General features: G+C 41.8%; 1 protein-coding gene and 1 long non-coding RNA gene across 2 annotated transcripts in view; both read right to left on the reverse strand.

Moving 5' to 3' along the window:
• Positions 1-1704: 1704 nt before the first annotated feature.
• On the reverse strand, positions 1705-2188 carry LOC124882551. The gene is made up of 2 exons (XR_007041934.1): positions 2061-2188; positions 1705-1759 (listed from the first exon to the last, which is right to left on the reverse strand). It is a non-coding gene; the product is annotated as an uncharacterized LOC124882551 (long non-coding RNA).
• Positions 2189-11192: 9004 nt separating this feature from the next.
• Positions 11193-18361, reverse strand: part of serinc1 (serine incorporator 1) — a 42610-nt gene continuing 35441 nt past the window's right edge. The window contains exons 7-10 of the mRNA XM_047388162.1: positions 15626-15716; positions 13015-13156; positions 12670-12894; positions 11193-11888 (exon numbers count right to left, since the gene is read on the reverse strand). Of these exons, the coding sequence (XP_047244118.1) occupies positions 11750-11888; positions 12670-12894; positions 13015-13156; positions 15626-15716 (597 nt within the window). The 3' untranslated portion in view covers positions 11193-11749. The remainder of the gene's footprint in view (positions 11889-12669; positions 12895-13014; positions 13157-15625; positions 15717-18361) is intronic.

The following is an 18361-nucleotide window of genomic DNA, read 5'->3' on the forward strand; positions in this document are numbered from 1 at the left end:
TGGAATGGCCAAGTCAAAGTCCAGACCTGAATCCAATCGAGAATCTGTGGAAAAAGCTGAAGACTGCTGTTCACAAACGCTCCCCATCCAACCTAACTGAGCTTGAGCTGTTTTCCAAGGAAGAATGGGCAAGAATTTCAGTCTCTCGATGTGCAAAACTGATAGAGACATACCCCAAGAGACTTGCAGCTGTAATTGGGTGGCGCTACAAAGTATTAACGCAAGGGGGCCGAATATTGCACGCCCCACTTTTCAGTTTTTTATTGATTAAAAAAGTTTGACACATCCAATAAATTTCATTCCACTTCACGGTTGTGTCCCACTTGTTGTTGATTCCTCACAAAAAATTGGAATTTTATATCTTTATGTTTGAAGCCTGAAATGTGGCAAGAGGTTGACTAGTTCAAGGGGGCCGAATACTTTCGCAAGGCACTGTAAATCAGCCAAGGTCCCTTGTGGTATCTATACCATGCCCAAAAGTTGACATTTATTGCTTTATTGTCCCTACAGCCAGCTTTTACTGCTTGCAGTTGTTGAGAACTTCCTAACCTCTGTTTCACCCTTGTTCCATCAGACTCCTGCTGTGATCTGTGATTCCTGTCCTTAAGCCTCACTCATGTTAAGTCTCAGTTTAATGTTCCCACATGCAAACTAAACTAATAGCATGAAAGTACATGATTTTTATTCTCCACGGGGCCCACAACCTGCAGGGGAAACCATGAAGGACCGGTGCAAAGAGGAATGGGCAGCGGATGAAGGTGGAGACCTCGGCGGCCCGATCTCCAGATGCTTAGGCTAGTTTTCACATATTGTTGGTAATTATTTTTATTTGAGCCTTTGGAATTGTGCATTCATCTTTTTGATTGTTTACAAAATGTGTTCTTTAAATATTATGTACATTTACAAATGTCCCTTTTGTTTTGGCTCTGTTGACCCACTCCTGTGCAGGACAGTGTTATTTACTTTTCATACGAATAACGTCGGCTCCACCTCCACTTCTAAGCAAATGGTGAAGTTTGTTTGTGGCTGTTACAAAAAAAAGAGTAAAACCAACAAACTACAAAATTTTAAATATACTGTTTTGTTTGACAATTGGATAAAAATCTTCTTTTAAAAAATAAGGAATACAAGCAAAGTAAATTAGAAGATTTTCTTTAAAAACGTTTGACACCACGGCTACGTTGTTTTTTATTATGTTTTAACAGTCGGAATCAATAAAGATTTCAAAAGAAAAAAAAAGTGACATTCCGCAGCTAGTATAGAAAATAGTGTCCCCTTCATTTTCGGAGTGCAATGGTGCCATTTCCAAGTATGGCATGAGTCTGTCGTGGGGTCTGTCCTCGCCCCTTGCTGTTTGATGCAGCGAGGTGTACTTGCTCTAACCCTTAGCCCATTTTGGCATACTATCATGTCAAAGTGTCTTGTTTGCCACCTTCAAAGTTCCATTTAATATCCTACAGCACTCTAATGTCATTTTAATAAATTAATGTGCATTTGTCTCACAATTTCATGGGTTTATTTTGAGGTATAGAATAATATTTCTGTCATGCTTTGTGTCCTGAACCAATGCGAAGGACAACAGAAAAATAAAAAATAAATACGAACAAAAGTTTAGAACTGTTTTTAAAAAAGGGCCAAATTTAAATTTTGCATTATTTGTTGTTATTTGTGTAGCGTCCCGGTCGAAATGATGGTCTCTCAAACTGATGTTTCACAATCCTTTTATTGTGCGGCCTTTCTTGTGAACACACCGTAAGAGCTATAAACATACAAAATAAATATACTATTAATAACTCAACCAGTATGTGCTTTTAACCCTTTAATATTGCCTTCTATTTTTACTATACTGTGAAATAAAACAAGATACACTATGTTGCAACTGTTTGTGTCTTTACACAGTATATATAACATTGAAACGTTTAAATTGCTAAACATAACTTAACGAAGAACATGAGCACCCTCTATTGAGTAATAACGTAACTGCTACACTTAGTAACAACCCGTATGCTCCGTGAAATATAACTAAACACACATTTTCACGTCTAAATGCCAATACCAACCTTGTTCCCTCCTCGACCAGGTGCTAAGAAACAATTTGCTGCTTGAAATTAAACCTTAACAATATCCTTTTCCTATACAACCGTGTGGCACACCTTCTCTGAGCACACAGCAATCCGCGCCGTTGCTGCTGTACCGTTTGCGGAAATCGATTTATGACACCTTGCCGTTCTGAGCTTTTCAAAATAAAAGCATTGGCTGCGTTACTGCTGCAGCAAAATAATAAACACTTATGAACCAACTTAAAAATACAGAACATATTAGTAAGGTCCTTTACAATTTGTCTTGTACATCATTGATGTATGGAGCACTGGTCTTTGGCTTTAATTTAGTAATGCCACATGAAATATAGTGTTGAAGTACCCCTTTACCGGGGCCTTCTGCGCGTTCGTTTATTCACCGTAACCTGGAGGAATTCACAACACATTAGAATTAACAAAATAGTACATGGTATTTATTAATGTAAAATGTACTTAGTGAGAGGTGCAGCCCAATATAGAACATCTGTGTATCTGTCAACACCTGAAGCTTAACACCTGTGAGTATGGGTGTGGACGCGCTCCAGTATACAAGGTTTCTCCACAAAAATATGCAATAGCGAGTGTGAGGACCCACCGACCTGCCCCATGGTCCCTGGACAGACACTGAGGAGATCAGAGCCACAGACATCTAAAGGCCCCCCAAACCACAGGAACCCCAGGAGAACCACCGCCAGGACTACCGCAACCCCCCAAGAGAAGAGCAGTGAAGAGTCCCAGAGGAACCACCCAGCAGCGACAATGCAGAAGCCCCAGGGAGCCGCAGCGACGAGCTCACAGGCCCCGCCGGCAGCGGTCCACGCCCGAGCAGATCCAGCCATGGACCCAGAGGCCCAAGACCCAGGGACACACCACCCCCCAAGCAGAGGCCTGACAGAGCCCAGGGGCAAGCAGCCACCTGGAGTGAAACAGCCCACACCAAAGCACCCAGCCCCGGACACCGAGAACCACAAGTACACCAGCGGGCAGAGACTCCAACCACCGGCAGGTAGTGTGGCGGGGAGGAAATAGGCCCCCCATAAGATGGGGGGGGGGGCCTAAGCTGATCCAGGAGAGGGAGCAGTCCAAGACCCAACCTGCCACAAAAAAAAATAAAAATAAAAATAAAACAGGCACTCACAGTCAGTCACAATCACCCACTCCCACCCTCATGCATACACATAAAATCACTCGTACCTAACGTAAAGACAAACAATGGACAATGGATGTCATACACTCATTCACACTCCCCATGCATACTCTATACTCCCAGGTCCAGGCGCCGGTATCCGCTTCTGGGATGTGGGGTCGCCTGCGCCGGTACCCCCTAGGGGCAACCAGCCCTCGGACCCAGGAGGTGGTCCCCTTCCCTCCTGGGGCAGAGACAGGCAGACAGCGTCAGCACCGCCCAGACCCGGGCGGCCCCGGCCCGGCCCCCGCCCCGAACCCGGAACCACAAAAGAGGGATCCACATGGCCCAAACCAGCCCGCCAACCAGAGTCGCCCCAGGACGGAGCAGTCCCGATCCCCCAATGAGCTCCGATCCCAACCCCTCCTCCCACCCCCAGTGAACCCCAACATGAACCTCCCCACAGGGCCACCCCCAACAAGGACAACACCAATATCGAACACATGCCCCCAAACCCAAACGCTACAAATCCCCTCCCCCACAGGGGAACACCCCCACAGGTGAACTCCATAGCCGAGAGGCCGATGAAGCCACAACCACCCAGCGCAAGCTCCACACTCAGCCCCGCTCTAATCACCCCCGCCGCACCCTGCTACCCCACCACACAGCGCGCCGCAACGGCAAGGCAAGGGCCCCGCGCAACACCACCCCCGCCCACCAGCGCAACAGGGCAGACCCCACCAAGCACCGCACCCACAACAGGACCCCCGACCGCGCAGCATGACGGGACAAACTCACCCACCCGGTACCCGGGGCCAGTGTCCCCCACCATGCCCCCACAATGCCCCAGTCGGCCACAAAAAAAACACTACACCCCTGCCACTGCAACGACCGCCCAGGGAGAAACACCATCCAGCTCAGCTCCACCATCGCCGCCCAGCCGATCCAAACGCAGGCAACCCCACATCCCAGAAGAGGATACAACCCCTTCACCCCACAGGCTGCAGCCCCTCCACGAGCCCCCCCCCACAGACGACAGCCAGCAGAGCAGCACACCACCAAGCCCGCCCAACCCACCCCAGACAGCACCAACAGCCCCAATCAATAATTTAATAAATCTCTTCTTTTTATTATTTTGTTGCATGTAATGGCGCACTAATTTATATTTCTAGCTACTTTTTGGCCCAGTAATTAGTTTATTGATTCATTTATTTATTTCTGTATTTATTCCTAATTATGGCAGGATCAGTTGTTCAATTTAATGGAGGTCATTCTGAAAAACTGGCTATCGAAATCCATGTCTTGATACTTTAGAGTAAAGGCCCTGGAAATATAAAAATTTTCTTGAATTACATCACTAAGATCCTGAAGTGTACTAGGGATGCCTGAAGGTAAAACCAGTTTCTGAATTTCATCATCTCCTAAACTGATATTCAGCTTTGCAGGGGTACCCAAGGAAAACTACATTATAAAGAAAAGAAAAAATAAAGAAAAGAGATAACCACTTTGAAATAAAATGTGCATTAGCCATAGACCAGAACAAGTTTCATCCTTGTGATATTTAAAGGCCAGGCAAATATGTCTTTCAAGGTCACTAGTCATCTTCTGTCTGGACTAGTAGTCTAGTCTGGTAACTAGTATGTAGTTAAAGAATAAAAATGTGGAAGATCACTTTGCTCAAGTAACTGGACGTTGCATGTGTTTTCCAACTCATAGCTCCTCAGGTGTTCATTATACCATGCACACTGTAGTCTCACAAAAAACATCAGCTTGTCACAAATTATCAGTAACTGTAATAGCTCGGCAAAGTCAGGCAATCCTGCAGTGGACCTGCAACACAAGATTCCAACTGTATAGTTAGTGCCCAAAAAGCACAACTTATAAGCAATGTGCACTGATGTAACAGCTGGAAATCTGGACTTCACCGTGTACTGCAGGTCATCCTTATGTACATCTAAAGAGACTGCTGTTTTTGTGACTGAGAGAAGTGGTTTGAAACCTTGAGTTGGTGCTTGTTTGCAAGGGACAGCAAGATAATCCTGAAACTGCTTATCTGCCTGACAATTCACTTAAAGAAGCTATGTTCAGCCTCAAATCTCGTTGCTGCAACAGGGCTAAATTCCTGAATGAGCTGAGGGTAATGCCCAAGAAAGTGGTGTTTAGGTAGGAGCTTTTCTTGAGGGAAAGATTCAAGGAGTCTGCTTCAATGCTCCAAAATCATGGAGTCGAGAACAAATGCTTTCCTCTGTATAGAGTTCTGTTGGACTCTGTGGGCCCTTTGCCTAAAACTAAATAGGGCCTTCAGTATTTGTTAACTGTAATGTGTGCTTAAGAATATATTATTTAATATTTTATTAAATTGTTTTCCGGTGAATACCAGCCCAATAAGGCGGTGGTTTGGGCAAAACTTTGCACACACATGTAATAAATTCACATAATTTCTTAAAATACAAGAATTTATAAAAAACAAAAAAAAGTCAACTTAAAGTCAAACATATTTCAATCAATAAATTATTTACTATACCAAATTTATCCAACTAAACTACCAAGCAAAATGAAAGAATAAAGTGATGCAACAATAACATTCACCGATATTTATGTTTGAGAACCAATAATTAACTTGAAGAATCTGGAAATTAAGTTAAATTAGTCTTGGAACCAACTTAATAGTTTATATACATTCAAACAACCATTCACAATGCAAGATCAGATAAAACATTATTTTCATAAAATTATATTTTAAAGAGTGATTTGCTGAATAAAACCAATCTTGTGGATAATAAATTCTCAGTGATGTTTAATTAGCAGCCATTATTTAGTACAATAATATTTAAGGAAACATTTTGAAAAGAGCCAATTCAATTCAATTCAGTTTTATTTATATAGCGCCAATTCACAACACATGTTGTCTCAAGGTTCTTCACAACAGTCAGGTTCATACATTCCAATTAATCGTAACCATTGAACAGTTCAGTCAGATTCAGTTATTTATTTAAATTGGATAAAAAGTTTTTCTATCTAAGGAAACCCAGCAGATTGCATCCAGTCAGTGACTTGCAGCATTCACTCCTGGATGAGCATGTAGAGACAGTGGACAGTCACTGGCGTTGACTTTGCAGCAATCCCTCATACTGAGCATGCATGTAGCGACAGCGGAGAGGAAAAACTTCCATTTAACAGGAAGAAACCTCCAGCAGAACCAGAACCAGGCTCAGTGTGAGCGGCCATCTGCCACGACCGACTGGGGGTTTGAGAGAACAGAGCAGAGTAGCTCCTTTAGTCGTTTCATCTAGAAAGAAAGAACAGATAAACTCTGAGCCAGTTTTCAAGGTTAGTCTGAAAGAGAGCACATAGAGTTAGTTACAGTAAAAGCTCAGTCAGTAGCCATGTCTAGGAGAGAGAAAGGGTTAAACACTAAAAGACAGGGCTATGTGGATCATCGGTAGAGGGTGAGCATTAAGTTGTTGCCAGCAGAAGCTCGGACAATTCCCCTCTCCAGAAAGGTGTCACAGGGAGACACAGAGTCAGGCCAGGTGTAGCTTCTAGGAAGAGAAAAGAGAGAACCAGGTTAAAAGCTGAAATAACAGCAAATAATGCAAAATTGGAGAGTAGTGTGAGAATGTAGCGAAGAGGGTGAAAGTGGTCGTTATGTCCTCCAGCAGCCTAAGCCTATAACAGCATAACTACACAGATAGTTTCAGTTCAGATTATTTAGTTAAATGGCGCTTATTTACAACAATGTCGTCTCAAGGAACCTCATAAAGGGTCCCACTGATGGTCATTGTTCTACTAAAAACCACAATGATTGGGATACCTCTCTCTGTCAGACTGATTATAACCATTGGAAAAGAGAAGGGGTCATACAGGTAGCAGAAATGGAGGGTGTGTTCTTTGCCTTTCTGGACAAATTAGTCTTAAGTAGATATCACATTTAGTAAAATAATATTTAGAGAAATATTATTTTTCTAGATTGGAAACTAACTAACAACCTTTCTCGATACGTGATTCTTAACTTGGTGACAACAAAGCCTTCTTCAGGCTCATAAGATAACGGTCATAAGTCACATGTTACCTTAGCCGTTAGCAATTGAAGCTAATGTAACATAGTTAAAATGATTCAGGTTAAATCCTGCTAAAATGCACCATCTGCTGGTAAAAAGTCGTAATGTATTCACCTTAGAAAGAGCGGGGTATTATGGGTAATCCTCAGAGTCATGAGGATCATTGACGAGGTAACGTGTCTCTGCTGTGATAAAGAAATATTATTCATGCATTTTATGAAATATGTTTATGGTTTCTGTTTTCTTGCATATTATTGAAATATGTTTAATCCAGGTCACGCCAGTTCTGCTATTATATTGTTTTGTCGTGTTTAAGAATCGTTTAGTTTGTGAGAAAGTGTGATGGGAATTTCCCACGCGGTAACACTATGGCTCCTCCTTGCAGGAGCTTGTTTATGCCAGAGACTGACCTTATCTCGATGCCCATTGTGTGAAATGCAGATGGAGAACTAGAAAATTTTGGAAGAAATTTAGACGGGGCCTGCCTCTTGGTGCGTGCTTCTGGGACCGGAGCTTGCCATTTTTATTAAAATTCATTGTCTATGCTATTATCAGCTTAAAATATTACTAGTAACTCTGGAAGACTGAGGAAAAGGTTTACGGGCGATGGGTTGAGGGAGGCGAAGCTGTCCGGTCATACTCGTGTGGGCATTAAAGGGACTAGCGTTGCAGCTAATCTCAGTAGCTGTAAAGGGTTGGCTGCTTAGCTGGCCCAGCAAAACTGTACAACAAAGGCACGTTGCGGCAACTTCAGTGGGCGTAGCTCTCACTACCTGGACACGGACGCAGGAAGGCATGTAATGCTGCGGTCCCGATGCTGCCTTCTTCAGGTTGTGGGAGGAAATCTGCTTGGGTTAGGGCTGCTTTTGGAGGCCTCAGAAGGCAAGCCAGGCCTGTCTTATTACACCCTTTTTATGAATGACTGCTTGATACATGAACAGCAAAATCATAACTTTGTTGCATACGATCAGCCTGATTGTAGTCACTTTTGGATCCAAGGATTCTTTGAAGGAGAACCCTTACTCCTTCAAACCCTAAGGTTTCGGCTGACATGTGCTTTGGTCCCTCCATTATCCGCTGTCGGCAGTTGGAATGAGGCTGAGCAGAGGGGGAAAGGTGTCCGTGTCAAATATTCCAGCTCTGTCTCCTCTTCTTTCTGGGCTGTGTTAGGAATAGATTAGTGTGACGGTGAAAGGTGCAGACATTCATACAGGCCTTTGATGATGTATATTTCAGAGTTCATGTTCATCCATGGCTGGGGTCCCAACAGACAGAAAGGAACTCCTCATTTTGGAAGCATGTAATTAACTGTCAGTCCCATTTCAAATCCTTGTGTCTAATAGCTGGAATGACTGGTTTAAATAAATTTTATTAACATGGTTTTTCTTTTTCCCTAAATCAGAATTCAAAGTATTAAGCCGGGTCTACAGGTCCTTCTCAAAATATTAGCATATTGTGATAAAGTTCATTATTTTCCATAATGTCATGATGAAAATTTAACATTCATATATTTTAGATTCATTGCACACTAACTGAAATATTTCAGGTCTTTTATTGTCTTAATACGGATGATTTTGTCATACAGTTCATGAAAACCCAAAATTCCTATCTCACAAAATTAGCATATCATTAAAAGGGTCTCTAAACGAGCTAAGAACCTAATCATCTGAATCAACGAGTTAACTCTAAACACCTGCAAAAGATTCCTGAGGCCTTTAAAACTCCCAGCCTGGTTCATCACTCAAAACCCCAATCATGGGTAAGACTGCCGACCTGACTGCTGTCCAGAAGGCCACTATTGACACCCTCAAGCAAGAGGGTAAGACACAGAAAGACATTTCTGAACGAATAGGCTGTTCCCAGAGTGCTGTATCAAGGCACCTCAGTGGGAAGTCTGTGGGAAGGAAAAAGTGTGGCAGAAAACGCTGCACAACGAGAAGAGGTGACCGGACCCTGAGGAAGATTGTGGAGAAGGGCCGATTCCAGACCTTGGGGGACCTGCGGAAGCAGTGGACTGAGTCTGGAGTAGAAACATCCAGAGCCACCGTGCACAGGCGTGTGCAGGAAATGGGCTACAGGTGCCGCATTCCCTAGGTCAAGCCACTTTTGAACCAGAAACAGCAGCAGAAGCGCCTGACCTGGGCTACAGAGAAGCAGCACTGGACTGTTGCTCAGTGGTCCAAAGTACTTTTTTCAGATGAAAGCAAATTCTGCATGTCATTCGGAAATCAAGGTGCCAGAGTCTGGAGGAAGACTGGGGAGAAGGAAATGCCAAAATGCCAGAAGTCCAGTGTCAAGTACCCACAGTCAGTGATGGTCTGGGGTGCCGTGTCAGCTGCTGGTGTTGGTCCACTGTGTTTTATCAAGGGCAGGGTCAATGCAGCTAGCTATCAGGAGATTTTGGAGCACTTCATGCTTCCATCTGCTGAAAAGCTTTATGGAGATGAAGATTAAATTTTTCAGCACGACCTGGCACCTGCTCACAGTGCCAAAACCACTGGTAAATGGTTTACTGACCATGGTATCACTGTGCTCAATTGGCCTTCCAACTCTCCTGACCTGAACCCCATAGAGAATCTGTGGGATATTGTGAAGAGAACGTTTAGAGACTCAAGACCCAACACTCTGGATGAGCTAAAGGCCGCTATCGAAGCATCCTGGGCCTCCATAAGACCTCAGCAGTGCCACAGGATGATTGCCTCCATGCCACGCCGCATTGAAGCAGTCATTTCTGCAAAAGGATTCCCGACCAAGTATTGAGTGCATAACTGTACATGATTATTTGAAGGTTGACGTTTTTTGTATTAAAAACACTTTTCTTTTATTGGTCGGATGAAATATGCCAATTTTGTGAGATAGGAATTTTGGGTTTTCATGAGCTGTATGCCAAAATCATCCGTATTAAGACAATAAAAGACCTGAAATATTTCAGTTAGTGTGCAATGAATCTAAAATATATGAATGTTAAATTTTCATCATGACATTATAGAAAATAATGAACTTTATCACAATATGCTAATATTTTGAGAAGGACCTGTACATCTGACCACAATCATAAGATGGCACGCAGAAGAATGAAAAGATGTTCGAACTATTTACTTATCCCACTTGTTTCTCAGGACCACAATTATCAATTCAGTCTATTTTGCCTTTATAGAACCAAACAGTCTCCATTTTTAGATTTCTTCAGTACACTTGAATACCCCTAGGCATGTTTGGCCCAGATGACTAGAGTGAAAACAGGTCTTTATCTAGCACAGCAGAAAAATACCCATTTAGACCTGGAGCTTTTAGGTGACGTTCCTCTGTGATCAAATTAAACTTTATCAGCAATTTCTCGTGTGTGGCATTGCTGCAAGCCATGCAGTTAAAATGAAGTTAAATATAAAGTTTTGTTGAATTTGAGTGTTATGACTTTCAGAAATCATTCACGATGCATGCGATGGCCACAGCCGTCATAGTGGTTGTATACGAATCTGATTAAAGCAGGGTGATGTGAGAATGATCATAGTATGTGTTTATTTGTTTGTTTATTACCTTCATAATAAAACTGAAAAAAAAATGTATGTAAACAATGTACTAAAATAGCTGCTACCTCGGTGCAGCTACTGAATCCTGGTCCACAGGACCCACTGTCCTTTATGTTTCAGATGTATCTTTGCTCCAGCAACATGAGCAGCCATCTTGTGCTCCAGAAGCCTGTTAATCACCCATGTATTAAGTCAGGTGTGTGAGAGCAGGGAAACATCTGAAATGTGAAGCGCAGTGGGCCCTGAGTACCTGGTGGAGGACCACTGGTCTAACATATTCTGATTATAGCTTAACAGAGGCATACACAGTCACTCACTTTCATTTTGTTGAGGGAAACCGATGATAAAAAGCCTTGAAAACATAGTGCTCAACTATTGTCCAACCACTCCACAAAAATATTTTTAACCAGTTTTATTTTTACATAATAGACAATATTGATTAGAGTCAATAAACATAAGAATGTCTGTTATGTATGTGCAAGCTGCAAACAGAAAACATCTAAACCGCACTGCTCATGCAAAGAAGTGGAACAGCTTTTCACCTGTCCTTAAGTACAGAGATCTCTACTGTTAGGCTGACAACTAGAGCCAATTTAGACCATTACAACACCGCTAAAAGCTGAAAAAACAGACATTTATTGTTTAATGCAAAATCATGCTTATTAACTAGCTTAGCACTTTGGATGCACCACAGAACAAACTCAACATATTTACAACTGCATCAGTGTAAGGACTCACTAAAATAGGCTACAAGATTTAAAAGGACAAAAAGGTTAATATTACTGAGAATGAAGCTGAAATGCACACAGATTTTACTCAGACTGCACAGGCCAAAAACACCAGGACTAATCAGCTCGTCACAGTCAGTGGGCGCAAGTTATATAATGTAGCTGATTACAGAAAACACTGGAAGAATTGCGAGAATTTGTTGGTTAGCAACAACAGAGCGTGCTTTTAGTCAAAGTCTCTGTTAACCAGGACCAGTGGAGCCACTAGTGTCCACACATAAAGGCCAATGCAGATCCAGCTGGATGAGATCTTCACCCACACAGATGGCCACCTGCTGGTCATGGTCTCGTAACTGGAGTCAGGGCTGCAGATACAGAGAAATAGCCAACAGGTTTGAAAGTTGCCACTTTAACTGGAAAAATCAAACTTTGCCATTCTGTTTTGTTATAAATTAAGCAAAGTGACAAAATTCTCTGCTGTGTGTGTTGAACATGATTTTGAGGTTTACAGACACATCCATCATTTTTCTACACAAAGGGTCTTTAATTCATGGAACATCCTGACAAATCAGATAACAAGCTTGTTAATCTTTAAATGGTAGTTAAACTCAAGATGTGCAATAAATACATTGTTCCAATAGATACAGCGTCGTTCTGGGTCGGAGAGACGGCTCTCTGACTCTTTAACAAAATGTTTTTTTCAGAATTCCACAAAGATGAGCTGCGTCAGATATCTAGTACAGCTTTCAGAAACAAACCTGGTTGTGTGGGATGACAGGAAGCATTCACGTCAGAACTAAGCAGAAAATGTGCTGGAAATCTCCCTGTACTGTTTTATAGTGGACAAACTCAGTGTTGTAAACTTGGTGTTGGATGAGCAAATGCTTGAAATTGAAATAATATTTCTCACCTAACTCCTTTTGTCAGAAATGATTTCTGAGTCTTGATTACACTGTTAAATCATGCTGCTTGCTGCTCTTACAAACCCAGAGTCGTCACTACATCACTCACTCAACCTGTAAAGCCAGCTTGACCTTGCATAAGTCAGCTGGAACGTCCTTGCTTGATGAGTAAGGGGTGTAAGCAGAGGCCATTTGGACTTTGACAAAACACATGGAAAGGTGGTATGAGTACAGGTAATCCTACCTGTACCAGTTAGTAAGTGTCATCATGATGTAGAGTGATGCTAGGAACAACATGAAGTGGAAAAATGAGTAAGAATAGGTGACCCCATCTTTCTCATTGTCCACAGCTCTGTTAAGATTGCTGCCCTCCTCAAAGCTGTCCGTCTGAGGCCCGTCCTCAATCAAAGCAGACTCATCAGTGGTCAGAGTCAACTTGTTGACCTGGGCATTTGAAGAATTACGAATACTGATGGACAAACAGAAAAACATGAGTTATATTATGCAGCAACCCTTCATAGACCACTACTGATAATCTGAGCATCTCTGCTAGTTCAAAGCAAGCTTGAATATAAAGGGAGCTTCTCACCTGGAGTACAGGACACACATGAGAAAAAGAATCAGTCCCACAATCCCTTGAGCATCCCACCACGTAACCACATGGTCCCGGCCTTTAGGACTGGTGCTGTTCAGCCCAATTATACCCAGAAGGCTGGGATTACATTTTCTGTCTGCCAACACACACACAAATATACACAAACTTTCACTTCATGACAAGTTTCTGTATGTTGAGAATCTGCTTGTGAATGGGGTATAAAGTCAAATAAATGAACGCATCACAACAGATGGAATGCTAAGCCCTATCTTAGAGGGATCTGCAAAGTGTTTGCAACATTTTAAACCAGAACTTTCATGTAATGGGATCTCTCAGTCATAAGCAATGTGCTGTGTGCTTGTTGCAATAGTTTGCATTATTTAGTCAGGAACAATTTGGTTGTCGGCTGGGACAAGACAGGAGGACAGGTGAAATACCTAACATATACAGGTCCTTCTCAAAATATTAGCATATTGTGATAAAGTTCGTTATTTTCCATAATGTCATGATGAAAATTGAACATTCATATATTTTAGATTCATTGCACACTAACTGAAATATTTCAGGTCTTTTATTGTCTTAATACGGATGATTTTGACATACAGCTCATGAAAACCCAAAATTCTTATCTCACAAAATTAGCATATCATTAAAAGGGTCTCTAAACGAGCTATGAACCTAATCATCTGAATCAACGAGTTAACTCTAAACACCTGCAAAAGATTCCTGAGGCCTTTAAAACTCCCAGCCTGGTTCATCACTCAAAACCCCAATCATGGGTAAGACTGCCGACCTGACTGCTGTCCAGAAGGCCACTATTGACACCCTCAAGCAAGAGGGTAAGACACAGAAAGACATTTCTGAACGAATAGGCTGTTCCCAGAGTGCTGTATCAAGGCACCTCAGTGGGAAGTCTGTGGGAAGGAAAAAGTGTGGCAGAAAACGCTGCACAACGAGAAGAGGTGACCGGACTCTGAGGAAGATTGTGGAGAAGGGCCGATTCCAGACCTTGGGGGACCTGCGGAAGCAGTGGACTGAGTCTGGAGTAGAAACATCCAGAGCCACCGTGCACAGGCGTGTGCAGGAAATGGGCTACAGGTGCCACATTCCCTAGGTCAAGCCACTTTTGAACCAGAAACAGCGGCAGAAGCGCCTGACCTGGGCTACAGAGAAGCAGCACTGGACTGTTGCTCAGTGGTCCAAAGTACTTTTTTCAGATGAAAGCAAATTCTGCATGTCATTCAGAAATCAAGGTGCCAGAGTCTGGAGGAAGACTGGAGAGAAGGAAATGCCAAAATGCCAGAAGTCCAGTGTCAAGTACCCACAGTTAGTGATGGTCTGGAGTGCCGTGTCAGCTGCTGGTGTTGGTCCACTGTGTTTTATCAAGGGCAGGGTTAATGCAGCTAGCTATCAGGAGATTTTGGAGCACTTCATGCTTCCATCTGCTGAAAAGCTTTATGGAGATGAAGATTTCATTTTTCAGCACGACCTGGCACCTGCTCACAGTGCCAAAACCACTGGTAAATGGTTTACTGACCATGGTATCACTGTGCTCAATTGGCCTGCCAACTCTCCTGACCTGAACCCCTTAGAGAATCTGTGGGATATTGTGAAGAGAACGTTGAGAGACTCAAGACCCAACACTCTGGATGAGCTAAAGGCCGCTATCGAAGCATCCTGAGCCTCCATAAGACCTCAGCAGTGCCACAGGCTGATTGCCTCCATGCCACGCCGCATTGAAGCAGTCATTTCTGCAAAAGAATTCCCGACCAAGTATTGAGTGCATAACTGTACATGATTATTTGAAGGTTGACGTTTTTTGTATTAAAAACACTTTTCTTTTATTGGTCGGATGAAATATGCTAATTTTGTGAGATAGGAATTTTGGGTTTTCATGAGCTGTATGCCAAAATCATCCGTATTAAGACAATAAAAGACCTGAAATATTTCAGTTAGTGTGCAATGAATCTAAAATATATGAATGTTAAATTTTCATCATGACATTATGGAAAATTATGAACTTTATCACAATATGCTAATATTTTGAGAAGGACCTGTACATGAAGAAAAGCTCATTCAGGAAATAAGTCTATTTCTACCCATCTCAAGATTGTGACCTAAACTTCTAGAATCTTCTTCTAAACTACAATGCAGCTGTAGTAAATATAATACGTTTTAATTCACCAACTGTTTCATTTAAACACATGCTGAGTGTAAAAACATCTTCTCACTTCTCACTTAAGCTGTCCAGACAAAGATGAAAGTTTTACAACTCACTAGTGTATTATTGTGCAATCTGACTTATTGTGTGCCCCGTGAGTGAACAGACACATGCATTTATTGATATTCAACATGTTATAGAAGAGAAGTAAAAGAAAACATCTTACTGTGGCCTGCTTTAAAATGTACTAAATACACCAGAAGCTCAAGAAGAATAATAACAACATAATGTGGTAGTAAAAACGGATTATGTTTCTCTTCATTTTTTGAACTGCTGTTGTGTGAGGTGTGTAATGTCCTCACAGAAGCACTGTGTTAACAGGACACAACTATTACAGTAACTAGATACCCAGAATCCCCATAATTAGTAGATGTGTTTTCTTACCAGGCTCATTGGTCATTGCAGACCAGGTCAAGTACATGGTGTAAAGTGTAACCAGGGAGGATTGCAGCAAGCCAGACCGAGGCTGGGACTCCTTTATGAAGAACACACAGCATGAGTAAGAAAGTAGAGAAGTAAAACAAACTACCACCTGAAAACTTTCACCAAAACTTTATTCTTAATGACATTGCTAGAATCTAAAATTGTCTTTGTTACCTAACAAAAAAGATCACTCCAATCATTTGACAAAGGACATATTCTAAATAAATGGAATGAATCCATACATGTAAAAACAGGTAAGCTCACATACAACGTGTACACAGCCCAAAACATACAGATGAGATTTGTCAAGGAATGATTGCAGTATTTCTAGCTTTAAAATGATACAGCATAGTTAGTATGTTTACTTGTTATTGAAGCTTCTTTGTTTCAACAAGTTTAAGGAACTGAACAGTCATTCTATTTTCCATAATAATTTCTGCTCATTTTTTTTATATTTTGCACCTTGAATGTACTACAACAATCTCCTGGAAAAGATTAAGACAAAACCTTTAAAAACTGTCTGGACCACATTAACAAAATGAACCCAGCCGCTCAAACCTCTAAAAGACTCTGAAAGCGCTGAAACAAGCCTCTCATTGCAGCTCTGAGCTTAACTCAGTTCTGCTGAGTCACATGACGGCCTAAACTGAGGTGTGCTCAGAGTATTGAATGAAGAATCCCATGACACCGGGATTGATCCTTTGTATTTATGCTAATGCATCTTTAGATCAATCTGCCAAGCACTAATGTTGGGGGTTAAAGTCTTGTCCACTTCCACCTGGATTAGCCAGGACTCAAATTAGAGAGACAATGTGGTCTTTACTGGCGTACCAAAACCAAAAACACCTTGTTAAAGGATTCATGTTTACATAGTAGCCATGAGATAACATTAACATTTTATTCCAATGGGTCCATAGAGTAGAACCAAAACAGCCAGCCAATCACCATCAGCGCAAGATAATCTGGAAATCAATCCGGAAGGCAAGAGGAAGGAATGCTCTACAGCAGGGATGTCAAACTCCCGTCCTCGAAGGCCAGTGTCCTCAAGCTTTTACATGTGTCCACATGAATCTACAGTCAAGTTCTCCAGAATCCTGCTAATGACCTAATTATTAGATTCAGGTGTGTTGACGCAGAGACACAGCTAAAGGTTGCAGGACAATGGCCCTCGAGGACTGGAGTTTGACACCTGTGGCCTAAAGCAAGTTGCTAGAGTTGAACTGATGCTGATGATTTCCTCCCATCCATCCACACAGACAGTGATTGTTTAGGATTTTTACAAGTGTTTCCACACTGTGATTGTAATTTGTCAAATATAGCAGTGGTAGGGCTGCAATTTAGAATTATTTTAATAGTCAACTAATCTATTGATTATTTTTTCAATTAGTGGACTAGTTGTGCTATAAAAAAAATAGCACAGTAACATAAAGATAGCACCCTTCAGGCTCAGTTTATACAGATTATCTGAATAAAAAAAAGTTGATTTGGGATTTAATTCCTCTTTAAGGAATAACATCGTAGGTAGCTGCTGTTCATGGAAAAGATAATTAACAGTTCTTATGCTGTTTTGTATTTTTATGACATTCTATTTAATTGTGTTAATTCTTTGCTCTAGGAGAAGTTAATCCTTTACTATAGCTCTTTATTTTTTTAGAGGGGCTACTATATCAACAACTTGCCTTAGGTTACTGTTTGAATTTATCTTTAATATGATTAATGGGAGGCAATAAAACACTTTTGGAGTTTGAAATTGAGAGCTAATGTTTTTAGATAGTTGCACCAAACATTTAACCATTTTTTACCATCACAAATATGACAGCTTTATGATTGCCATCGTTTTCTGTACAAATTTACAGTATTCTAAATTGGGATGTAATAACACTTAACAATTGTGCTCCCATTACTGTTGAGAAATCTTCATGGTTTTGTAAAAATGTATTAAAAATATCCACAAAGTGCCATTACATATTGGAAGTTATGCACAAAGAGTGCATAAAATCATGAATGTAATAAATCCAGCATTTTATAGTTTTGGAAGCCAGCTTGTCAAAATTGGAGGCCCAGCAGCAGACAGCCAACTCCCCTTAGCCAGGGCAGTCCTCCAGCAGAGCCTGTGCAGCCAGGGCGTCAGGCCGACCAGGTGACGGTACGTATCGTTCTATATTCCAGCCCACTAGTCACCAACAGCCTGTCCGCGTTTCAGATTTTGCCCGCTCAGCGACACAGACGCTGAGAAGCCGACTCTGGTAATTGGCAGCTCCATAGTCAGAAACGTGGCACTAGAGACACCAGCGACCATAGTCAAATGTCTGCCAGGGGCCAGAACGGGCGACATCAAATCCTACCTGAAACTGCTGGCTAAGGATCAGCTTAAATACAGTAAGATTGTTATTCATGCTGGCGGTAATGACACCTGGTTCCCCAGTCGGAATTCACAAAAATGTATGCGGCATTGGTGTGTAAAATTGCCAAAACAATGACAGATGACATGTTTAGCTGCATGCTGTCATTCAACTGTTACACCACCAGCGCCACGCCCAGCAACCATCTTTATAGTCCAATTTTTTCATTAGTCCCAGGCCTATTAATAGCTACAATTCTTTAAAATATTTAACCCATAATTTTCCTCTACCGAATTGCAAAGCACTAAAATCACTTCTGCATTTTGTTTTGTATGGTCAACCAGACATGTATTCT

Source organism: Girardinichthys multiradiatus, chromosome 15 (genome assembly GCF_021462225.1).
Source record: "Girardinichthys multiradiatus isolate DD_20200921_A chromosome 15, DD_fGirMul_XY1, whole genome shotgun sequence".
Taxonomy (NCBI): domain Eukaryota; kingdom Metazoa; phylum Chordata; class Actinopteri; order Cyprinodontiformes; family Goodeidae; genus Girardinichthys; species Girardinichthys multiradiatus.